Source organism: Enhydra lutris, unplaced genomic scaffold (assembly GCF_002288905.1).
Source record: "Enhydra lutris kenyoni isolate GAN:26980312 unplaced genomic scaffold, ASM228890v2 scaffoldscaffold6, whole genome shotgun sequence".
Classification (NCBI taxonomy): domain Eukaryota; kingdom Metazoa; phylum Chordata; class Mammalia; order Carnivora; family Mustelidae; genus Enhydra; species Enhydra lutris.
The window spans coordinates 43,277,607-43,303,456 of record NW_019154090.1 but is presented as its reverse complement, the minus strand read 5'-3'; the positions used below and the strand labels follow the sequence as shown (position 1 = coordinate 43,303,456).

Genomic DNA, 25,850 nt, shown 5'->3' with positions numbered 1-25,850 from the left:
ACCTTCAGGCAGGGAGGTGGACTTAAGAGACATTACTGGATGTGGAAGGGAAGCAAATGAAGCCCAGCTTTAGCAAAGGGAAACTGGGAGTACAGTCGGTGCCAGGCAGGATGAACTGAAGGATGAAGAACATGAGGGGGGCAGCTCTGAGAGAGCAGGCTGCAAGCGACCGTGGTCCCCAACGGAGCTGCTGAGAGCAGGAGTGGAGATGAGGGAGCAGTGGTGAGGAAGGGCTCAGGTGAGGCTCCCAGCCTACATCGCACATCTGCGAACATGCTGGAAATGCTCACAGGAGCAGCAGTTATTGGCCAACACAGGCAAGTGAGGAAGGAGAAGACCCCAGGCCCAAGGGTTCCCTGTCCGCACCTCCACTTTTCAGGAAGGTATGGGTGAATGCCCATAAAACGAATTCTGCCTCAAAAGCCATTCTGTTCTCCATTTATTACCATTTTCCCAAAATGTGAGAAGACATATGCAGGGAGGGGCGGCTCCTACCTGAGTTCCATCCCTAAGTCTATGGCTCCCGCTCAGAAGACACGTCGCCCTCCGCCCCACTGCTGGCACTGCGGTCTTCTTTTCGGGGGGCATTTCTCTCTTTGCTTGATTCAGAAGGCCCCTTGGCTCTGGTCTTTTCTTTCCTCTGCTGCTGTTTTTCAAGCTTTGACAGCTGATTATAAAAAGTAAAAAGACTTGTTTTACAAACATAAACATGTACCTCTCTATCCAAAACACCGATTACTTCACACGTAGCAACCACTAAACATGCTTCTGTCTGATAAACCAGTGTGCCACAGGGTTTCAGATGTGCCAAATGGTCTGCAAAATGTCCGTCGGTCGGGCACCTAAATTGTTAACACAGATTAGTCACACACGAGATCTCTCTGGACTTTTCTCCACCCGTAACTCATCTTGCCATGTGCTCTTTGAAAATGGTCAACCAACAGGCTTCACTGACAGGCTGAGAAGAGCCCTATAAGTGAAAAAGCTTTTATTCTATTATTTTTTTCCTCTGATGTCTCTATAGCTTTTTCTAACCAAGTCATCTTCCTACTTACTCTTTTCTAAAGAGTGACCAACACACTCCTCTATGTGCTGAAGGTGGGAAAGAAGGCTCTGAATAAAAGACGTTAAGCAATTTTAGACATCGTCTCAGTTCTGTTTGTTCTCTGAGACTGAACTTACCCACAACCAAAACCCTAAGTGCTCACAGTAAGGCCTCATGGGGGCTACACAGGGACACTGGTCCTGGGAGCCCTCTCAGACCTCCTCTGGGCCAGCTGGGGGACAAGACTCTGGCATCCGACTCCAGAGGGACCTGGGTCCACTTCCCCCCTGGTTAGTCTCCCCAACGTGTTGAAGGAAACCACAGAGTAGACAGTCTAAAGAAACAGATCATCTGACACCCTGAGCAACAGCAAGACCACTCAAGAAAGGCCTGCTGAGAAACTTGTCAGAGCACACTGGCCAAGTTTGGGCCCACAGGACTTTCTAGACCAAAAAAAGCCATCTGTAACGAGAGACAGCAACACCCAGTTTCATGTGCCTCCCAGACCAGGACTACAAACATTTTATGGTTCACATCGAAAGAGGGAAACTTAATGAAGAGCTGGCTTCTCCCTGTCAGTCACTGTCCCCCACCCAAGCATATAAAGAAAACACTGTAATTAACCTGCCGTGTCATCTCTGGATTACAGACAGACTTTGAACTGAATCTTTAGATAGATCAACAATCAGCAACTCTCAATTTGGTCCAGAAAACCAAATTTACTAATGGTTGACCTATAATGTTATCTTTCCCACTCCCCCACTTCCCTGAAAAGCTGTAGTATTAGGTTGGGAAACATGCTAACTAGACCTTGTGAATGAAGACATCACTTCACCTCTGACCCATCAACTCTCCTCCCAAGTATCTTCCCTGGATAAATTCCCATTCATGTGCATAGGAAAGGCTCACAGGAATGAGCACTGCACTACTGTTTGTATCAGCAAAAACCCAGACATCACCTAAATGTCCACTCATAGAAGGACAGATAAATGTAATGCGGTATATAGTCAAATAAAGCAATACTGTAAAGCAGATCTAGTTGCATCAAAACAGATCATGTTATGTGACCCAAATGAAGTTTCAGAAGGCTGTATGAGGCAGGATTCCAGTTACATAAAACAACACTATACTAACGGGCTTTTGCCGATATGGTCTGACCAGGAGAATACGAGCCAACTTCAGTAGATTAGTTAAGTTTGAGGAGATAGAGCAGAGAATGGGATCACAGTGGAATGAATATACATGGGCTTCCACCAGAACTGTCAACTTTTACTTTATTTTTTTTTAATTTATTTATTTGATACAGAGAGAGAGAGGTCACAAGTAGGCAGAGAGGCAGGCGGAGAGAGAGGGGGAAGCAGGCTCCCTGTCGAGCACAGAGCCTGATGTGGGGCTCGATCCCAGGACCCTGAGATCATGACCTGAGCCAAAGGCAGAGAGGCTTAACCCACTGAGCCACCCAGGTGCCCCTCAACATTTACTTTTATAAAAACACAACCAGGTATAGATATGTGAACTGCTAGCTACTGGCACTTGGACCCCTGACAGTAAGATACTTGCACCATGATGTAAACCAACACATACATAGCTTCCTTCACCAACGAAGTCTGGAGAAAGTATCAGCTACTGAACTGTGTACTTCGTGGCATTATTTCTCTGTACTCTTCTGCCACAGATAAGAGAGCAATTTCTTGCACTTAAGGTGACAGCCTACCATTCTCATTCCCCTTTTGTTGTTAAAATGCTGCTTTTCTTTATGACATGAGGAGGATAGTATATGGGGTCCTTCTCTCTTGCTCTGTTTTTTTTTCCAAAAATGATCTTGGATTGCACAATGTGAATATACTTAACGTTACTGAACTGCACACTTAAAAATGGTTAGGATGATAAATTTCATGTGTATTTTAATACAATCTAAAAAGACTTTTTATTGAGCTAGATATAATCATCATGGATTACAGGAGTTTCAGGTGTACACGTAATGATTTGGTATTTGTATATACTGCAAACTGATCACCATGATAAGTCTAGCTAACAGCCATCACTAAAGAAATTTGTTAATGATCTCAGAACACACAGAATTGGCACTCCATGCTGGACAGCAACCCCCAATTTCTTTTTTTTTTTTTTTTAATATTCCTAGTTCATGAAATCCAAACATCTGGAAATCAATGCTCTGCAGTGAACTGTGCGACGCTGCCTTCTGCTGCCAGCGGCTTACATTTACTTCAGTGTCTGTGTATGTGTTTACATATGTATGTATAGTAAGTGTATGTGTGTATCTATAGACAAATTATACACACACACACACATAAAATCATGAACATGTTCCAAGTTAGGCACAAAGAAAGCATGATTTTTATTTTAAAAAGAGACCCTCTCCATTTTGTGTCCCCTCTTTAAAGGTAAATATAGAAAATCTGAGTATCACCAGTGACTTAGCCAAACCAAGCCTCCCCCCACTGCTAAGATTCAATCTCATGCAAAGGCCTATTTGTCAACCGACCTATTCTTTACTTCCTATTCTTAAATCCTGGTGAAAAGCCAGACCCTGGTGACGGGAATAATTCCTAATTAAAGCAGGCTTGTCAGAGATTCCTGCAGGGCCCACAGTACCCATCTGATTCTGAACTGACTTGGAGGTGCCTTCAACAGAGTATGAAACTGTGGAAACATCAATCTGACCTTTCACCCCAACCCTGTCCCCTCCCACCACGGACCACACTTGTAAAGCATCTGTGATGATTACTGAAGCGAGAGGCGTAGACCAAGTTTCTGTGAACGATGTAATGCTGATTCTCTTACATTATTTATCTTAATACAACCCCAACCACATATGGTTCCATGCCTCGAAGTTCTCTGTGAGAACATTGTGAACTAACCTAATAAATTTAAGCCTTCTCTCAGAAAACTTGGAATCCAAGGCAGCCAAAACTTGGAATTCACATCTCAAGGCAAGAAAGCAGTTGGATTTTTCTTTTAAGGAAACAAATGAGAAAGAAAGAAAAAGAAGAAATCAGTAATGCATATGGAATCATGTAGGATGTCAATAGCTTTCAAATTAACAGGGGGATGCATGTCAAGGAGAATGTAAACCACTACAGGTCCCATGAACACATGATCTACAAACACTGAAATACAGTACTTTTGGTTTTTTCTTTGTTTGCTTGTTTTTTAATTAACTGATGAGGGTGTCCATAATGCAAAGAAACACTGTCCAAGCTGTACAGGCTCTAGTGTTATAGGGAGAAATCCAACCTTCCACAGCCAGCTCTGGGCACACAGACGCTGCCAGGGGCTGAATAACTGTTCTATGGCCAGCCTGTACCTCTCACAGTGAATCTTAGAAAGTTCCGAAGGGGCCAAGGCGGGGGGGCATGGGAATATCTAGACCCCAAACTCCCTGACTCATGATTAAATCCAGAGCAAATAAAGGATTTTCTCTGTCCTAAAGAGGTTCGTGCTCAAACTGCATAATGTCAGGATAAGCCAGCTGCACACGCACACTACTGCACAGCTCACAAGCTAAAACACCATGAGGGACCAGGCGGGCAGCACAACAAGGGAAGTAACAAAGTACCAGATGACAGGGCATGGTAGAGACTAGACTGCAGCCACACTGGAGTGGACAAGTCCCACCTAATGACATTCACGTTTCTTTTTAAACATCTAGACAGATGTCATGTCAATAGGACAGATACAGGCCACCTGTTGGAACCTCCACTTTGCACTCCCCCACTCCCTGAGTGATCCCCTTCGCTCTGAACAAGCCAGTGACAGCTGTATTCTCATCAGCGTCCCACAGAGAAACCACTGTCAGCTGCCGGCACCACGGGGACAGTTATCCTCCCAGCTTCTTCCTCCCTCCCTGCTGACCCGAGCCACTTGCTACTTTAGAGGTGGCCATGTCTGGCCCTGCTATCACATGGGCGTGCGATGGAAGTCACAGCCGACAGGCCCTGAGGGGGTACGGGGGGCTATAGCACAAGGTTTCCCTCCCCAATTAACACAGGTTTATCTGCCAGCCTTGCTCCCAGCTAATTAAGGCTTGAGTTTCTGTGTTGGAGTCTTCTGATTTCCTCAACCCTCAAGGTCAAAATGTCCAGGCAGCTCGCTGCTAAACCACCTAGGAGCTGGACCCGTGTCAGAGCCAGTTTCTCCTTAATTTGGCAAACAGATGGCCTCAAGGACCCTGCATCTCTTCTAGCAACGAAGACAAGGGCAAAGAAGGGTCACAGCCTGGCCTGCCGTATACTACAGGCAGAGTGCCAGGGGTTGCCGGTACCCCCAACTTCCTCTGCTTTAAAATGGGCATTACTGGGGCGTCTGGGCGGCTCACTTGGTTAAGCGTCCGACTCTTAATCTCAGCTCAGGGCACAATCTCAGGGTCGTGAGATTAAGCCCCACGTCAGGATCTGCGCTGAGCATGGAGCCTGATTAAGATTCTCCTTCCCAAATTTAAAAAAAAAAAAAAGGCTAAAAAAAATAAAATAAAAGACAATTATGGGATTTTAAGAAAAAAAAAAAAAGATTCTCCTTCCCCCTTTTCCTCTGCCCCTCCCACCCTCAACATTTACACTCCTCTCTCTCTCTTTCTTAAAAAGAAAAAAAATGGGGATTATAATATTACCCTTCATACATGTCAAGTGCTTAGAGTAGAGCCTGGCTCATAGTAAGTGGAGATCACCAACTACATACCTGGTAGACAGTCAGCCCCAGGAAGCCAAGGGGTCTGCTGGGCTTGCCTCTGTGTCCCTGGCACCTAGAACAGGGCATGACTTATAGCTGGTGCTCATTATACATCTTAAATGAAGCTCATCAATTAAGCAAAAGAGGGCACGTGGCTCCCTAAAAACAATGTGGAGTTTGGTGTCAACAGGCTTAGAGTTTGGTCCCATCTCAGCCACCTGCGTGCTGTGAAACTGAATCCAAGTGACATAACCTACTGAACACCCATGTTCTCATTTAGTTCACTGGGTATTTTATGAGATATTTTGCTTTCAGCTGCAAGAGCTATAAACCTACCTGAGTACGGCTTAAGTAGGAAGGAGCTGGGGGACCTCCCCTACAGGACAGTGGATTCCTCCAGCTCAGCCCTGCCACAGTTCTCCAGAAGCCTCTGTGTACCTCCAGACATCCCCTCCTCCTCCTCCTGAGAGCTGCCACCATTCCAAAACTCCCCAAAGCAATGAGGCCCTAGAGTTAGCTCTCTAATGTCGCTGGCACTTGTCCTCAGGAAAAGACCCTGTGTGGCCTGTCAACAGCAGTAGGAGAGGCAGACCAGGGTGAGAGAGAGGAGTCTGGCCCCAGGCCCACCCACCAACACAAGGCTAACACAAAGCAGGAAACAGTCCAGCCGCCAGCATCAAGAGAATGCAGGCAGCATGGGGACTCTCAAGGACCCACCATGGACCAGGGGGACCAAAGCAAGCAGTTCCTGTGTTCCTTGCTGTGATGCTCACAGCATCACAGCAAGGAACACAGAGTGGCCAGGGTGTGGTGGGTCTCAAGAGGGGAGGTCAGGGGGTACCTGGGTGGCTCAGTGGGTTAAAGCCTCTGCCTTCAGCTCAGGTCATGATCTCAGGGTCCTGCGATCGAGCCCAACATTGGGAATCTTCGCTCAGTGGGGAGACTGCTTCCCCCTCCTCCTCTGCCTGCCTCTCTGCCTACTTGTGATCTCTCTCTCTCTCAAATAAATAAATAAAATCTTTAAAAAAAAAAAAAAAGAGGGGAGGTCGGGAAGGAACTGGCAGAGGTAGGTCAAGCAGGACCAATGGAAGCCAGGGCTGAGGGTGGGTGGGAGTTGACGTCCTGCAGGAGGGCTGAGAAGGCGAGACCAGGATCATCCTGTGTATTCTGTCTTTGCCGCCACACAGAGGCCGAGAGCACAGGCGGTGCAGACCCCCTGAGCTGAAAACAACCGGCAGATGATAGAAGACAAGGAAAAACTGTAGAGCAAGAGGCCACGGTGAAGGTGTGGACCACCCAGGAAAATAGGGGAAAGAGTGAGGGATGAATGACGGTGAGGGTACACCACCAGCAGGAACTAAAGTGTCACCACCTGGGAAAGGCAGGTGAGTTGATGCACTGCTGGTAGTAACTACGGCCAGAGACTTGGGAACAGACCAGATGGGGCAAAACAGCATGGCAGGCTGGGGTGCTGGCGGTGTGGGGGAGCCCGGGGAACACATTTTCCCCAAGCTCCCCATTAATTCAGACAACAAGGGCAACATGACCAGCACAGGGCAGCGCACACTGAACATGCACGAGTGAGGGCAGAGGTGAGCAAGCAGTCCCTGGTCTGTCTGAAGAGTGACAGGCTCCGAGGGAAGGGGGACTCAAACTGTTGTCACGACAGCTGTGTGCCTGCCCAGCGCTTTACCGGCTCTAGGAGGAAGGAAACCACAGGGTACCCACCCCGCCAAGTGACACCAAGTATCAGCACTACAGGTGAGTCCTGGCTTCCGGGGCGGGCACGGCTGTCTTGTACCCAGACAGCAGCACCTCCAGCCTCCATCTGCTCTTCTGTAAATGCCACACCATCCCCCACCTGGTCTTCTGGCCCAGGGCCTGCGTGGAGACAAAGTGTGGCACTGGCATTGGCCCTGGCATGTGGAGAGCACCCAATGAACAGGGAATTGTTCTTATGCGTCCTGTCCTTTCACCCACAAAACAGCACTTCAGAGGAATCCTCAAAGGCTGCTCACTGTTCACTGTGGAATGTTCCTGTGTGATGATGACATAAAGCACAGCCTTTGGTGCAAACTAATGTATCAAGAGCCCCCGGATGAGAAAACCTGAGCGCTCAGCACTGTGTATACAGTCAGACTCCAGGTTCCTCTGGACTCCGCCCACTCCAGGAGATGCTCAGGTGGGGTATGCTGCCCCACAACTGGGGACACCCACGTGGGTGGAAGGGGGTAAGCAGAGCTGGCAGAGCTGACCTGTGTCTGCTGTCACTGTCCCTTCTGCCTGCCTCTCTGGGGAACACTGGAGCCCACCAGGCCTCTAGGGGCTGGGTGCAGGTTTGAAGGGGCTCTAGAAAACCGACTTCTTTGCAAGTCATTTCAGAACAAAACAGGTGCCTAGGAATTCCTGATGGAAGGATCATTCTTAGAGTGAGATGGTGTCTTAAATTTGCTTCCAATGTAGTCTGGGGCAATGAGAGCGAAAAACTACAGCTTCTTGTCGATGTCCTCCTAAGTTCCCATACGTCCCATGTAAACCATGTCAAGGTCTTCCTCTTTCTCCTTTTTTAAAAAAAAAAATAATTTTTTTTAAAGATTACTTATTTATTTGAGAGAGAGAGAAGGAGAGCATGAGCAAGGGGGAGGGGCAGAAGGAGGAGAAGCAGACTCCCCGCTGAGCTGGGAGCCCAGCATGGGGCTCGATTCCAGGAACCAGAGATCATGACCTAACCCAAAGGCAGATGCTTAACCTAATGAGCCACACAGGCGCCCTTTTCTTTCTCCTTTTTGAGCCTAGGGTTGACAGAAGAGAGCACCTCCTTCCTCAAAGGAACCACAGACATAACCTGAAATTTTTTTTTTAAGATTTTATTTATTTATTTGACAGACAAAGATCTACAAGTAGGCAGAGAGGCAGGGAGAGAGAGAGGGGAGGAAGCAGGCTCCCCGCTGAACAGAGAGCCTGATGCGGGGCTCGATCCCAGGACCCTGGGATCATGACCCAAGCCGAAGGCAGAGGCTTTAACCCACTGAGCCACCTAGGCGCCCCTAACCTAAAATTTTAATTTCAGTTCTTTAAAGTCTTTATTCACCCTCGGGACATCAATGACCCCTCAGACTGTGATAGTTTGCCACCTTTAGCATTCCAAGAAGTCAAGGACAGATACTATGATTCCCAGATTGCTTTTGAGAACTATGGAGGTGAAGTCAGTTGAGAGAGAGCATACCCAAGACCACATCCAGGCACCAGCCAGGCTGGGAAAAGCACCAGGTCTCCCAGACTCCCAGCCAAGACTCCAGCTGACCTGCCTCCTTTTGGAGGAAATGCTCACTGGGACAGGAGCTCCTGGGGTGAGCCATAGGTCCAGGACATCAAACCTGGTCTCTATTCTTGCGAGGGCAATGTCGGGCCCACCCCCACAGCCCCATCTTTGAGTTATTTTAATGCTGATTATTTCCTGCCAGGCTGTTCTGTCCCACATATGAGCAAAATCTAATTAGAGAGTGAAGAAAATAACAAAAGAAAAACTCAAGCCCCATGAAGTCAGTTACTATGATTTTTATAGACCGTAGTGAAGATGGAAAAGTTCTGTTCCAACCAACCCCTTGCAAAGATTCCAAGAAAGTCTTATGGTGCAAGTCATAAAGATCAAATGTCTCCTCTGCAATTACTTTTTAAAATACCACAAGGTATTATTACTCTGAGGGTGCTGGCCCACACCTGTGGCCCTGGTGGTGTCAAGAGGCACAACTGGGGAATCACAGGAGGTTGCAAAGGAAGGACATGCCCAGCTAGGCTCCCTTAAAAGGACATGAGTTAAAGGACAAAATGCCCCAAAGTCATCAGCCCCGTTAACTCATTTCAATAGCTTTAGAACTTTCCACAATGCTCACTGTCTTTCCTTAGTGTCCAGCAACTACCACCACCAGTAAAAAATGCCCTGATTCTGGGCGCCTGGGTGGCTCAGTGGGTTAAAGCCTCTGCCTTCGGCTCAGGTCATGATCTCAGGGTCCTGGGATCGAGGCCCGCATCGGGCTCTCTGCTCAGCGGGGAGCCTGCTTCCTCCTCTCTCTGCCTACTTGTGATCTCTCTCTCTCTCTCTCTCTGTCAAATAAATAAATAAAATCTTAAAAAAAAAAAAAAAAAATGCCCTGATTCTGTCAAGTTGTTTAAATTGCCCTGTGTGGTCCTTCGCTCACCCTGCAGATAAACAAAAGAAGCTGACACTAGATATATGCTTTGTTGAATAGCTAATAATTTCACAGTAATGTATGAGTGAAGCGCTGCAGAATACAGAAATATTCAATCAGCAATGAACCTTCTGAGGGTTAGGCTGAATTACTAGATTTCCCTGTGCCTCAGTGTGCTCTCCTAGACCTGATAAACCAGGAGGCAACCTTGTATTACTACCAAGGAGATGCAGCAGAGGCTAAGGGGACCAGCACAGTGACTAGAGCAGCCCGCTGCCCTTCCACAATGCATGAGACACCTTCTTAAGTGGATTCTTCAAAGAATGGCAGAGACCTACACTCAAACTCTGGGTGGGGATACTTCCACCTGCTAGTCCAATGCATATCAACTTGGTACAGACTGGCTTTGCCTTCAGAACCAGGGAATCTCTTGAGCTACTGGAAACTCCTGGGTTTATGACCTTTCACTTCTCCCTGTTTCTTCCTGCTACTTACAGGCCAGAGTGGCAGAGGGTGGGAAGGACAAAGAAGAGAGGCAAATTCCAACCGGCAAATGACATGGCCAAAAATTTGAGAAGACAAAAGTGTGACTCTCCTGTGGAATTTTAACAATCTGTAGAAACCTACTTCTACAGATTATCTCTAATTGACTAAGCCATTTTTTTTAAAGCAACTGGAATTTGTATTTGGGCAATTTGTTTTATCAAACTGTAATCTGATATAATTTCATATTATGTGATAATTCTGAAAGCACTTTTTAAAAAAATTCCTTGTGTAATGGAAAACCTGACAGAACATTCAAAGAGGATGTTTCCATATACACCACAGTGTCTGCCATTATGTCAACTATTGTGTTATTTTTAAATCAACAGGCTGCTTAATAAAAACATTACGAAGCAAAGTGCACACATGGTACCTAATTTTCATACATTATTAACTCTGCTTGAGGTTTTTGTGGGAATTTAAAAAAAACACAAGCAGGCAGGCATCTGTTCCCATCTGAAATCGTGCAAGCTAATTTTATTTTCTAATTCCCCATTGTTTACAAAAACCCTCTCAAGCATGCAAAAATGATGGGGGGTTGAAGATGGGGGTGTTCAATTGTCTTTCCTATTATTCTCACTTCACGAAGTCCCATCAGCATACTCCCTCATCGAACAGACACACATAGTGGGGCTTGTTTTAGGCCACTGTGGGATGTGCCAAGGGGTTCAAGGTCAGCCCGGGCATATGTTTCTGTATCAGTGCAGCTGCCCTCAGATCTCCAAGTTGGCCCACTACAGCAGATGCTACCAGCACCCACCGTGTCCCCTAGCCCAGAGATCACTGCAGTGTCAGCAGACAACCGCCTGCAAGCCCACAACTTCTGGCCTGTACCTCTCTGCCTAAGGACACCGTCTGGCCAGGGGCAGGGGCTAGCCACAAGTGCAGGGCAGGCCAAATATATCAGAAGTCAACACCTCTAGAAATGAGTTCAGCCACCGAGAAATGAGAATTGCGGGGTTCAAAACCCAGCTTCCCCCCCACCATCTCATGGTGCCAACTCTGAAAAAGTCTTATACAGTCCTCCAGAGGGTCCCCAAGGATCATCAATGCGGCCTTAGTAGGCTTTTCTCTGCCATGTCTCAGTGTGCTTCCTGGAAGACCTCTATCTAAAGCCTCTTACTCTGGGAGGACCCAAGTCAGAAACATTTTAAACTCATCGAAATTAGCCATATGTTAATGTGATAATTCACTCTGTGTAATCTGTTACTTGACCCTCCCTTAAGCAGCGTCCTAACACTGGTTTACACACCTGGACACTGGAGGGCAGTGGCAATGCTTGGGATCACACACCTAGTCACAGCCCTAAAGGATGCAGCAACGTGAAGGGACAACTGAGCAAGCTGGGAGTATAATCCCACAACACTTTATTCTATATGCTGATGCTCTGAACACTGATCACCCATCCCCCCGGCACACTACATATTCTAGTAGCCAGGACTTTTATGGTGTTGCCCTCCACTCCCTAACTCTATTACAGAACAAGGTATCACTGCCCTTTACACTTCTCAACTCTTCATTCTATCAGTGGCCTGGGCTTTTGCTTCGGTGAGGGCTAATTTTAAAATTTCAAGAGTTATAGGAAAGGAGTAACCATTTCCCCTCTACTGAAAGAAAAGCAACGGCCCACAGTCTTTGGGAGGCCAGAGGCTGGCCTTCTTTCACTCCACACACCAAGTGAATGGATTCTTCTCTCCTCCTCTGTGCCAGTGTGCATTTGCTTTTTAGGCCATAAGCTATTTGAAGGCAGAAATAATAGGCAACTCTTTGGTCAACATCTACTTTAGACTGAAGTCAATCTCTATCAAGCTGTTGGCTCATGTCTAGTTCATAAACATTCGAACTGCAGCAAAGTTTAAGGAGACACTAAAGCAAGTTCAGTTTTGCTATTCCAGTGCATAATTGGTAACAGAAAACTGTTCATGAGCATTTCAAACTAATAGTGTTCTTTAAATGATTCAAAATGTTTCTTCAATTTGCAAGACTTCAAAAAAGGGGGAGTGGGACGTTTTTTCTGCCCCACTTGGTCTATATGTTGTACAAACGCCAGTGGAGCAGATTTGTGGAACAATGAAGAATTTTTGTACAAAATAACAATAGTCCAGGAAAGAGGAAGACATGGGACCCAGAGAAACAGTGGACATTCTCTGGGAGAGAAATCACTGCCAGGCTTAGGCGAAATGAGGGCTTGGCACCCTGGGGAGCAACCCATCCACTGGGAACACGGCAAGGGCTCCAGAACTGGGTTCTCACAAAAGAGGCCTCTAGCAAAGAGCAGTTTGGAGCAGCAGGCTTAAATACAGTACTTTCAGTAAAATTTCAAGAAGAGAAAGGTATATAATCCTAGAAAAGCAAAAAGCCAAATAAGACCAAAAAACAAAAAAAAATCCCAAGATTTTTGGTGGTAACTAAGTCTGTGGTACCTAGCAGTTCCAGAATCAAGACAATGTAAATATTAGTTCAACTAAAAATAATGGTATTGAAAAATAAATAATCAATGATATCCCAATATCAGAAAGATGGAGGGTATAGGAGGTGAATAGTGCTAACTAAGTAGCATGAAATAATGCCAGAATTTACTATATCAAGAAACAATAGAAGTTTATTATTTAGGGATAGAGAAGAAAGTACTCAAAGAAATAGCTTCAAATATGTTAAAGGTGGGGCACCGGGTGGCTCAGTAGGTTAAGCCTTTGCCCTCAGCTCAGGTCATGATCCCAGGGTCCTGGGATTGAGCCCCGTGTCAAGCTCCCTGCTCAGCAGTGCAATCTGCTTCTCCCTTCCCTCTGTCCCTACCCCCGTTCATGCTCTCTCACTCACTCTTTCTAAATAAAATCTTTTAAAAAAAAAAATGTTAGGGGTGCCTCAGTGGCTCAGTTGGTTAAGCAGCTGCCTTCAGCTCAGGTCATGATTCCAGGGTCCTGGGATCAAGCACCGCATCAGGCTCCCTGCTGAGAGGAGAACCTGCGTCTCTCTCTCTCTCCCTCTGCCTGCTGCTCTGCTTACTTGTGCTCTCTCTCTGTCAAATAAATAAAATCTTAAAAAATATATATATGTTAAAGGTGCTCATTTGTGTGGAACAGAAATGGGATAAGGAAAAACAGGCAAAGGGGTTTATTTTTCATTATAAGCCTTTAGGAATTACCTGATTTTGAATCAAGCACATAATTATAATTACTTTAATAAATAATTAAAAATATGTTTAAGAAAGAAAACTCAAACAGCAGATATAGTTAGCAACAGATCTAATACCATAAAAAAGTGAATGATTCAGAAAAATCAATTCATATAATCCTTCCAATATCGAGAGGACAAGACTCTAAGCAAAAGGAGCAGAAACTTAGAAGTCCGCTGCAAGACAGAGGAGATCAGAGCAAACACAGAAAAAGCAAGCAAAGACATCACTGGAGAACAAACCCCGGACTAAGGAAAGGCTCAAGAATATCCTAGAAGGACCAACCATCAGGGAAATTTAAAAGAAATTCACAGAGGCCACCTGTCTTCTCTTCCATGACAGTAAGTGCCACTGTAGAGCCAGGACACAGGAAATATTAATAAACCGTGTGTCAGAGGAATAAGAGAATACTGTGTGACAACAGATGGGTGGACAAAGGGAAGGAAGAAAGCCAACCAAGCATCAGGACGATGCCTACAGAGTCTGAGAGTAAAAGATGGTGACCCAAAAATTCAATATCGACCAGGACATTTGCAAACATGCAAGTATTCAGAATGTATTATAGCCATTCACATCCTCAAAAAAAAAAAATGCATAAATAAATTACTCATAGAACTAGAGCCTCTTAAGAGAGTAATAAAGGAAATTGTGTTAAATAATATGACCAATAAAATGAGTATACATTTATATAGAAAAAAATGTATATATGTATATATAAAATGTATATAGATAAAATGTATAGAAATGTATAAAAATGTATATAGAAAAAATGTAAATAAGAAATTAATCAAACTTATTGGGATCCAAAAACCCAGATTCACAAGTAATATTTTAAAATGTGAAGAAATGCCGGGGTGCCTGGGTAGCTCATTCACTTAAGCATCTGACTCTTGATTTTGGCATAGGTCACGAGTCTGCCTGAGATTCTCCCACTTCCTCCGCCCCTCCCCCAGCTTTCTTGCTCTCCCTCTCTCTCTCAAAAAAAAATTTTTTTTAAAGAAATGAAGAAATACAAACACTTAATAAGCTTATGAAAAGAGTTCAACTTTACTAGCAATCAAATTGATTCACATAAAAACAAGATACAATATAATTACCCATCAAGTTGACAAGGATTAAACAATGATAATAATCAGACTTTGCAAGGGTCTGAGGAAAGGAACGTTATATATCATTGGTGGAGAGTGTAAATTTGGGTCTTAGGGGCGCAACTTGGCAATGCTCATTTCAAAACACTAAGCACAGTATGACCCAGCAATTCCACCTCTTTGGATTTATCTTGTGGAAAACAAGTGGCTTAGTACACAAAGATACATACGAAAGGATGTTCACTGCACTCATTTTTACAACAGTAAAAACTGTGGAGCAACCTGAAAGTTCACAAGAAAAGGGATTCTTTAAATAAATTAGGGGACATTCTGTACAAACTGATTCACCTGATCTGAAGTGTTGCTATGAAAAGCCTGTTGACTGCAGTAATCAAAAACTAGAACTCCCATCCCCATCATTAAACAAGAAAGCCATGGGCGCCTAGGTGGCTCAGTTGGTTAAGTGCCCAACTCTTGATCTCAGCTCAGATCTTGATCTCAGGGTCGTGAGTTCAAGACCCGTGTTGGGCTCCACACTGGGCGCAGGTGTGGAGCCTACGTCAAAAAAGTTAAAAATGTTAGAAAACAAGCAAGCCAGCCAGACACTGCTGCTTAGGGACACACATGTGCTCAAAGCCATTTTGAGAGACAGGACCCAGGCTGACCTGGACACAGGTCACCAAGACACAGGTGAGGTGGGGGCGGGGACAGGAAGGCCGCTGGGTATGGCATATGCTCTACTCTTAGGCTTAGGAGGCAGATCCTTGTATGCTCACCTGAATGTTATGCTCTTCACATGCATGTGTGTTCCATATGTTCCACACGTTCTCTCCCAGCTAGCAAATAGTGTCATAAATTTTTTTAAACACAAGAGTGACAACACTTCATCTTTAGTCACTGCTTTGTCTAAACAGCTCCAGCAATCTGACTTGCCTCCAAAGAGAATATCTAAAGAGGCAAAAACTCTTGATCACAAACTTACAATTCTCAAGTGCGCAGCCTGTCAGAGAGAAGGAAGTGCTCTTCAGTAGTATTACTCTGACACTCTTGGATTCAACTGAAACCCGGCTCTGGATGCCCCTGCAACATGGCTGAAACTGCTTAGTCTCAGGGTGCACACACAGACACCCACTGGGGGCCAGAGCCGTAGCACTCAAACTTCCTCTGAAATTTGACGTTTGCTATCATTACCATTTACTTCTAAAAAGAAATGTTAGCCAACCCCCACAAAACTCTCGTGAGTGCAATTTGTGTGGGAGAAAACGTATTTGTGAAAGCATCCGCTATAGTTTCAGAACAAACAAAAGCTGCTCCACCCCGCTCTGAGATAAATCTGTAATTAGGCACGACTCAGTTCTCAGGATGCTATCAGGAGTACCACCTCCTGAGGGGAAGTTTGCTAACAATGAAATGAGAGCAGAGAAGCGTTGCTCACACAGCCATCCATCCTACTGTCTGGATTCTCCTGACTCAAAATACACATAGTATGAGACAGACCCAGGAAACAGTACAGGTGCTTCTCCTCACCCATCAGCCCCACTCTGAGGAAGACCTGAACGGGTCTGAACATCCTGAACGGGTACTGTCAAGTGTCCTGTGCCAATAAGGTCCTAAAAAGACTAGACAACCTTTGGGTTACTCTACCTCACTCTACTTTTCTGATTCCCACAACCAGACACCAAAAGAGAGAGGCTGAGCAGCAACAAGCTGTTTGGAACTGGGGCTGGCCCCCGCTGCTCCAAGATGCTCTTTGCATTTCCCGGGAGCTAGTTGGAAAGACAAACTCTCTGGTTCCACTCAGACTAGCAGATCAGAGCCCATGCTGGACCAGACCCTCAGGGGGGGTTCACATGCACCTAAAATTTGAGACACACTGGGCTGAAGGACTTGTCTTTTTTTTTTTTTAAGACTTTATTTATTTACTTGATAGAGAGAGAGATCACAAGTAGGCAGAGAGTCAGTCAGAGAGAGCGGGGGAAGCAGGCTCCCCACTCAGCAGGGAGCTCAGGCAGATGTGGGGCTCGATCCCAGGACCCCGAGACCACGACCTGAGCCGAAGGCAGTGGCTTAATCCACTGAGCCACCCAGGCGCCCCTGAAGGACTTGTCTTAAACTGAGGATGCAGAGGGAACACCATCTTAAATTAAACTACAGCGAGCTGCTTTGGAGAGGGGCTCATGGAGGTTGTGGGGAGAGGGAGTATTGCCCAGCCCCCAGCCATGTCTTGCTGGGGCTTCTGACCAGAAGCCACAACACCACGAGTGCCTTCCCTCTTCCCACACCCCAGGGAAACCTTTCATCCAGCTTATCCCTCCAGCCTTGTAGCTAAGGGGTTGCTAACATCCAGCAAGTGGTCTATGCCTGACAGGGAGGCCGGGGGCCAGGAGGGGCTCATCAGATTCTGAGTCAATGGAAGAGCCAAATCCAAACCCCTCCAGGCTTCTCTCCCTCCACCACCCCTACACACACAAACACACACTCTCCTAGCTCCTGGCCTCCAGCTCCTAGCCTCCTCTTCCTCCTCCAGCCGGCCACACTGCCCATGGGAAACCCCTCTTTGACCAATACAACCAACTTTTGTAACTTCTCAAAAACCAACTCCCCACCCCCACCCCATCAGCTTCATGGAAGGGGGATACTGAGTGCAAGGGATTCTAGGCCTCCACACTGCTGTCAAGGGTAGCTTCATTTAATCTGTTTTATACACTCCAGTTCTGCATGGGGCTTTAGCTAAAATGCAAGATTCCACACCTAAAGAAGTATGAAAAGGACTTACAGAGACTTCTAAAACTACCTAACAATGTTCCCTGCCTCATCTTGTCCCCTTCCAATCTATCCTGTACTCAGCCACAGATGCAGTCAAAATGCCAAGTCAATGGGTGTGTAAATAGCCCTCCCTAGCAGCATTATTCATAATGTCCATCAAGTGAGGCAACACAAATGTCCATCACCTGACAGACAAATAAAATGTGATAGAGCTAAACAATGGAGTATTATCCGGAAATAAAAGGACTGAACTAGTGTTATATCTTACAATGTGGATGAACACTTAAAACATTATGCTAAGTGGAAAAAAAAAAAAAAAAAGCCAAGCACCAAAGACCATATAGAGCATGATTCCATTTATTTGAACTGCCCAAGGCACGCAAATCTGTAGACGCAGAAAAGAAACACACTGCTGCCTGAGGCTAGAGATGGTGGGGGGGAACGGGAAGCAAGAGCTAAAAAGCACTGGGCTTTTCAGTGGTGATGGGAACGTTCTAAAACCCATTGTGGGGATGGCTGCACAATTCTGAACATAGTAAAAGTCACTGAACTGAACTGTACACTTAAAGTGGGTGAACTGTATGTGAATAATATCTCAGTAAAACAGTAAAACTGTTGAAAAAATAAAGTCACTCCCCATTTAGAACCCTGGATCAAGTCAATGCACCCTCAGTGCCTTCCAGAAAATTCTCCTTGAACTGGCCTGAAAGTGCTTCATTTCCCACTTCTCTTCCCCTTGCCTTTCATGCTGTAGGATGTCTAAACTCTCCCAAACCCACCCCATCACCCTGTTTCCTGCCCAGGCCTGTGTGCATGCCTAGACTCCAGGACCACCCCACTCCTAATCATCTTCAGAGCCTAAGCTTCAGCATCCTGGTCTTCTCTGGGAGCTGGACGGAGGGCCACCTGCCAGCCCCCAGAGTAGTCCTGCCCCCAGCACCGCAGGAGCTCGGGAAGCATCCAGTCTGGCCTGCAGCTCTAGAGCTCACAGTCAGCTCTGACCGGCTTCCGTGCATGCAGCCAAGCACTGGGCCTGACCCCAGCACCTTGCCACAGCCTGCCTGGGAAGGTGCATGCCATTCCTCCACCAACTCCTCACTGCCACAGGCCCCAGCGACAGAAGCCCACACACCATCCTCACCGGCTCTCAGTTCACAAAGCCAACGGGCTCCTAAAACACAGAGACAGTAATTCTCCAAACTTAGTCTCCAACATTTCCTTTCTCTGGGAAAGAGAAAGTCACTCCCAAGCCCCTTCTCCCTACCCTTCCATTGGCAATTGACATCTTAAGAAAATGCTGTGTCCCCATCTCCTCAGTCTGGACTGGACTAGGAGCAAAAGTGCAACAAAATGGCAGCAAACCATACCAAAGCCCTGGGATTAAATCTGGATCTTCCACAGCAGGCAAAGGAGCGACACTCCCTACTGAGACCACCTTCCTGAGAAGAGGAGTAGAATTCCCAATCAGCCAACAGGGCTCCCTCAGAAACCTCTCCAAGATGTCACTCCCTTCATGTCCATGCACAAAGTAACTAAATTTTGGTGCCAACATCTTACATTTACACTGATGATTAACTGGGCTGAATTATGTCAGTACTCTGTAAGGAAAAAACCTGGACTGACACGCCCCCCCCATCATTGCTGTGTTTGTGGTGTGAGATCACTTATACAGTGCAATTTCGTGATGAGAATTAATACAAATATGGGCTCACAAGCGGACAAATAAATTGCACAATTTTCAATTATGACATCAAAATCAGGAACATTTCTGGACAAACAGATGAAGAATGAGTTTGACGAAGCAGGAAAGGAAAATGCCTCTGCTGTCACTAGGAAGGTCAGGCTGGCAAAATAAATGTCTAAACTTCAGGTTCAATCAGTTATTCACAGGCCAGCTATGCCAGAGGCCTTTCCATGCCACACCCATTCATTCAGACACATCCCTGAACCTGTGAGGAGCCCGAAAAAGTGAACTTGAGGACAAGCCAATGTTTTGGCACCAAACAACCTCCTCCACTAAGACAAAACCATCCAGATGGAGGGAGCAGCACACAAAGATTCCAGTTCTCTAGAACCAAGCACAGCACCCAAATGCCTGGAAAGAGCCCAAGAGTAGAGAAGAGGGAGGCAGGCTTCCAGCATTCCTCAACATCTGCCTCTGACCACCCAGGAAGGCCCGTCTGAATTCCAAGGGATAAACACCACACCAGACACAGACCAAGATGCGGGAATGAGAGAAAGTGCTGACCATGCCTTGGAGGTTTCTTGCTAGACATCCACTGAAGCACAGCTGTAACTGGGAGGCCAAGTCCGAGAAAATGCTGATGGAGTACAATGACGACACTGACTGCTGTCTCGGAGAGAGAGATGTAGTCAACTGAAAACAGACTGTGACTAGGAGTCAAGGTCTAAGGGTGAGACAACCTGGGAGCGCCTCAGAGTTCAAAACAAGACTATCATGGAATCTTTTTTTTTTTTTTTTAAAGATTTTATTTATTTATTTAACAGACAGAGATTACAAGTAGGCAGAGAGGCAGGCAGAGAGAGAGGAGGAAGCAGGCTCCCCGCTGAGCAGAGAGCCCAATGTGGGGCTCAATCCCAGGACCCTGAGATCATGACCTGAGCCGAAGGCAGCGGCTTAACCCACTGAGCCACCCAGGCGCCCCGTATCATGGAATCTTACTCAAGATGACCATGGCATCTTACAGATGTCATGTAAGCAAAAAGTAGCTCCTGGGGGTGCCTAGATGGCTCATTCAGTTAAGCACCCAACTCTTGGTTTAGGCTCAGGCCAGGATCTCATGGGCCATGAGAATGAGCCCCATGTTGGGCTCCACACTCAGTGGGGATTCTGTTTGGGATTCTCTCGCTCTCCCTCTCCTTCTGGCTTTGCCCCACTTGTGCACTCCCTCGCACACACTCTTTCTCTAAAATAAATAAACCCTCTTACACTGTTGGTGGGAATGCACGTTGGTGCAGCCACTTTGGAAAACAGTGTGGAGGTTCCTCAAAAAATTAAAAATAGAGCTACCCTACGACCCAGCAATTCCACTACTGTGTATTTACCCCAAAGATACAAATGTAGTGAAAAGAAGGGTCATGTGCACCCCAATGTTCAGAGCAGCAACGTTCACAATAGCCAAACTGTGGAAAGAGCCAAGACACCCCTCAACAGATGAATGGATAAAGAAGATGTGGTTTATATATACAATGGAATATTACTCAGCCAACAGAAAGGATGAACACGCAACTTTTGCATCAACATGGACAGGACTGGAGGAGATTATGCTGAGTGAAATAAGTCAAGCAGAGAGAGTCAATTATCATATGGTTTTAGTTACTTGTGGAACATAAGTAATAGCATGGAGGACAGTAGTAGAAGGAAGGGAAGAGTGAAGGGGGAAAGATCATAGTGGGAAACAAACCATGAGAGACTATGGACTCCATGAAACAAACTGAGGGTTTTAGAGGGGATGGGTGGGGGGATGGGTTAGCCAGGTGATGGGTATTAAGGAGGGCACGGATTGCATGGGGCACTGGGTATCATATGCAAACAATGAATCATGGATCGCGACATCAAAAACTAATGATGTACTGTATGGGGACTAATGTAACATAATAAAATAAACACATCCAAAATTTTAAAAATAAAAAATAAATAAAATAAATAAATCTTAAGCAACAACAACAACAGTGGCTCCTGCTAAGACACAATGCACTTGTCAAATGAGAGAACCAGATCCAACAGAACTGGGCCCCACAGAACCATACCCGACAGAAACAAATTCTGTCAAACTTCTGACTTCACCACAGAAGCTAAGGAACAGCTTCATAACTATTTCCTCATAAAAATATAAATCCATGTAGGGATGCCTGGGTGGCTCAGTCAGTTAGGCATCGACTCTTAGTTTCAGCTGAGGCCCTGATTTCATCAGGGTCATGAGATTGAGCCCCGTGGCGGGCTCCGCACTCAACGGAGAGTCTGCATCTCTTCCTCTCCCTCTGCCCCTCCCCCTGCTTGGGCCTTCACAAACACTCTCTCTAAAAATAAATAAAATCTTAAAAAAAATCTTTTTAAATAAATCCATTTAACATCCATTCCATTACTTTAAAAAAGAAAAAAAAGAAAGAAAAAGAAAAAGGAGGCAGCATCTTAGTCCAATTTCTATTATGTAAGCACTAGTTTGCTCTGGAGGGGCCTATGACAGGTCGCTGACAGCTGACACATTTCCTTCCTTGGAAGTCTTACACAAAAATGAAATAGATTCCCAATTATCTGAAACCAAAATAATATTTGCAAATACTTTAAATCTTGCCAGAGGAATGGAGGGCTCTTCTTTTTAGGACAATTTGGAGAAAAACGAAAAAATATATACTATTTAGTGCCCATTACAGATTCCAAATCATGTTCTAGGTTAGAAACATAATACATAAACTATGACTGAGTTATAGGACAATATTCATGTTACTGTTTGTCTTGATAATAACAAAATATTTACCAATGGAATTTTGAAATCTATTACCACTTAGTATAAGCCAATTTATTAAAAACAATCAGCAACTATGGCAGAAGAACTGAGGTTTCTGGCCATGGAATTCTCAAATAAGGCTGAGGACAAATAGCAGACAAAACACAAAAGCTCAGGGAATACAAGTCTTAGAGCACAACCCCAACCTCTGTCTCCTAGCTTTTTCTTTTCTGAGCACTTGCAAGCCTACATATCCACTCCTTTCAGGTATGTGATTTTTACTACAGATTCCTGAATACCATGAGGCTTCCTGGACTGAAACATGGCTTGCTACCTGGTGCCTGAATTTTATCTTCCTAAATGCAGCGCAGCGTTTTCACATGTCCCCAGCAGGTGCGGGCCTGAAGCTGGCAACAAGCAGTAAGTGTCAGGTGACTGAGAAGGACGCCTCATTCCAAACACTGGTCATTTTTTTAGATTTGTATGGCATTTCCCCCACAAATTTTCCAGTGCAAGGGCCTCTTGGAGAAAAGAAAGGAGGATTTTTCCCCACACACTCCAGGTTCCACATCTCTAAACTGGCACCATCTGGATGAAGTCAACATGCTTAAAGGCGGACCATCCTCTACATGCCCCTTGCTTGGGCTAAAAGTATCCAGAAAGAAGCAAAAGCATGTACCCACCTCCCTAGCTCTCTCTCCTCCTCTTTCTCTTGCTTCTCCCTAAGAGGAAGGACTCTGGGACCAAATTCCAGGATATTGCTGGGTCCAGTTTGTTAGCAAGAAGGGTCACTTGGTGTTAAAAAGTCACACACATGGGGCCTCTGTCTCTCTTTTCCACTTCTTTCTCTATACAATTTGGATGGGTGTTCAAGGCTGGTCCATGACAACATAAGCCACTCACTAACCTAAATCAATGTGTATAGACTCTGAACTTCAAAGCCTGATGCCAGCCTTCAGGCAGTAATTATTCTAACCTATACTAACATAGGACTTTCTTAACTTCCCATGAACATCTACAACCACTGTCTTAATCACTTCTCTGCTTTGCTACTCACTGCTGTCAGCTTGTCCTTGTTTATGGGATTCTCCACACTGTACCTAAAATTGGCATTTATACTCTGATGTAACTTTAGTGTTTATAATCAAGAACTCATATAAAAATAGGAAAATACGATTTATTAAAGCATAAAAGAACATCACTCTTCTGTAGAACAGGAGCTCTGGACACCTAACTATATTTCTTAAACTAGGACATTGTGCTCAGAGGCACCACTCTTGACACACCTCAGTGGGAGGTGCTCTCCTTTCCTGCCCATTCACCCTGCCCCCATTCTTCCCTGCTGACAGAATTCCTACTGAGTGCACCCTTGACCAGTAGATCCCTCAGGGGCCACAGTTTAAGCCATCATGGCCTATGCACCCCATGTATCTTGCCAGGTATTGAGTGAGACAAAGGTATGAAACAGGATGCTGGCCAACAAACATGATAGAAGTTTGCTAGATAGAGGCTTTGGGGAAGGTCCTAAAAAGGGACATGAGATAGAGATGGTCCTTCTGCCTCTGGCCACTGCCATCTGTCTGCATGAAACTCCTGGAAATACGCTTAGAAAGGTGAATAAAGGCAAAGCACTTAGAAGGGTAAGTGGAAAATAGAAGGAACCTGGACCTGGTGGACCTTACTTGCACCACTATGTTAAGGAAGGCTGACCTTTAAACGCTTTGTTATGTGATACAATAAATGTCTCTATCATTTAAGTCACTTTAAAAGTTTTTAGACCTATTGCCAAAATATACAAACTCACAGAACCATCAAGGGTAGGAAGCAATAGGTTAAATGTTGTTACTCTACTCAAGAACTGGCACAAACATGCGTGTAACGTCTGCGAATCCCCTGTAACAATCTCTTGTGTTATTAAATAAGTCACAGTCTTTAGTATACATTGCACCTTCCTGTGCACATTACACATTTACACCTGCATATTACCATGTAGAAGTATAAACACAAAACGAAGTACACTGCAGTGTGAAACGTGAACCATGTGCTGAAAATCAGAGCTCACTGCAGAAAACAGAATGTTTGGAATATGATGATCATTACTTCTTGTGATCAGCCTGGCAATAGGCTCTACTCCACAAAGTAAAAATTTTGGAAACACAAAATCCTTTGGAACATGCCTGCTTTGGTGAATGCATTACCCAGGCAGTGTAGGTGAAGCTGGCTAAGTTTTCTAAGATAAAACTATTACGTTTTTTTAAGATTTTATTCACTTATTTGACAGAGATCACAAGCAGGCAGAGAGAGAGGAAGGGAAGCAGGCTCCCCACTGAGCAGAGAGCCCAATGCAGGGCTCGATCCCAGGACCCTGAGATCATGACCCAAGCCAAAGGCAGAGGCTTTAACCCACTGAGCCACGTAGGCGCCCCCAAGATAAAACTATTATTATCAGCAGTCTGCCTCACGATACAGCAAAGCAGCACTTCTCCTGCCCTTTCCAGGACTTCCCATGGCCAGGGACATCTGTCAGTGTCTGGAGACATTTTTGCTTGTCACAGCTGGGCGGAGGAACTATTGGCATCAAGTAGGCAGAGGCCACAGATGCTGTTAAACATCCTGCAAGGCCCAGGCCAGCCCCCAACAATAAAGAATTATCTGGCCTAAAATGGCAATGGTGTCAAGGTTGAGAAGCCCCAGTCTAAAGCGATGTTGACTCCTTCCACAAACCAGACACAAAAAATTGATTTCATTAACTTAATAATTAAATCTCCAGCATTTATTGTATGTTGTGTCTGTGTTTTATGCTTGCAGAAAAAAAGGACAGTATTTTCAGATTTCAAGGGAACCCGGTATACAAATTTCAGGCTTGCCTGAAATCTGCTCTCTTTGAATGATGATTTACAAAGTCCCAATCAGCCATTTACCCAGCATTTCTACACTAACACAGCCCGTTCCTTGAAAGCGTACTTTGCAGATTCAGCAAGTCCACCTACCTATATGACGTCTCTTATTCTGCCCTCAACAGTGCAGCCTTCAGAGTGTGCCTGTGATGAACAAGCACAGTCCCCAATGATACAGCTGGATTGTAAAATTCGTGCAGATGGTGAATGAGTCAATAAAAAATACATTTCATCTAGGCCAGATAAACCCAACATAAAAGTGTAAATCTCTAATCAGGCATACACTTAAGAAAAGTTATCAAATGTGGTGGATATCTTAAATTCACATGTAAAATCTTTCCCATCCCACCTACATGACCATCCTAGTCACCTTCGCTTAAAATGCATATGCCTAATTCCAAGGGCATGTTGTACCTGACTGCACCATCTCTGTGCCTTTCCACCACTGGATTCTAACTCAGTGTCCCAGGTATGTTAGGATTCCAAGAGAAGCGAGTTACCAGGACTGAGCAGAGTGGTCAAGGCCTACCTCCAGGGGACCCCATTCTCACAGACTATGGTTCAAATGCATCCACTCAAGTTGTAAGAACATGGGACTACACCAAAGGAAAGGACACAGGGAGACAAGAGAGGGGCCTGAATGAGGTGTGTACTGGCCAACATGTGCATTAAAGAATGGATGGCCAGGGCAGACTTGTCATCTGGAGCCTGGCTAACAGATGTGGATCAGAGAAAGACAGTGCCAAGACCCTCATGGAACCCCAGGACGGTTCCAACTCAATGCTAAAGAACTACCTGAAGAGAATGGTGTCTCATCTCCCATGATGCACAGATGCTGATATGACGCCCTGTCCCTCCTCCAGGACAGAGCACAGGGCTGGAGCTAACGAAGAACCATCGCTGCCTGCCCCGCCCCTGCAGCTTCCCATCTGTCTCTATCATCACCCCAAATGACCTTCAGAGTCTGCAGAATGTTTTTGAACTCAAA

The 25,850-nt window shown here is 45.5% G+C and overlaps 1 protein-coding gene across 1 annotated transcript in view; it reads right to left on the bottom strand.

Moving 5' to 3' along the window:
- The window catches only part of LOC111141744 (D-tyrosyl-tRNA deacylase 1), a 177,538-nt gene that overhangs the window by 14,861 nt on the left and 136,827 nt on the right, over positions 1–25,850 (bottom strand). Inside the window, exon 5 of the mRNA XM_022494537.1 lies at positions 496–667. Coding sequence (XP_022350245.1) covers positions 515–667 — 153 coding nt within the window. The 3' untranslated portion in view covers positions 496–514. The remainder of the gene's footprint in view (positions 1–495; positions 668–25,850) is intronic.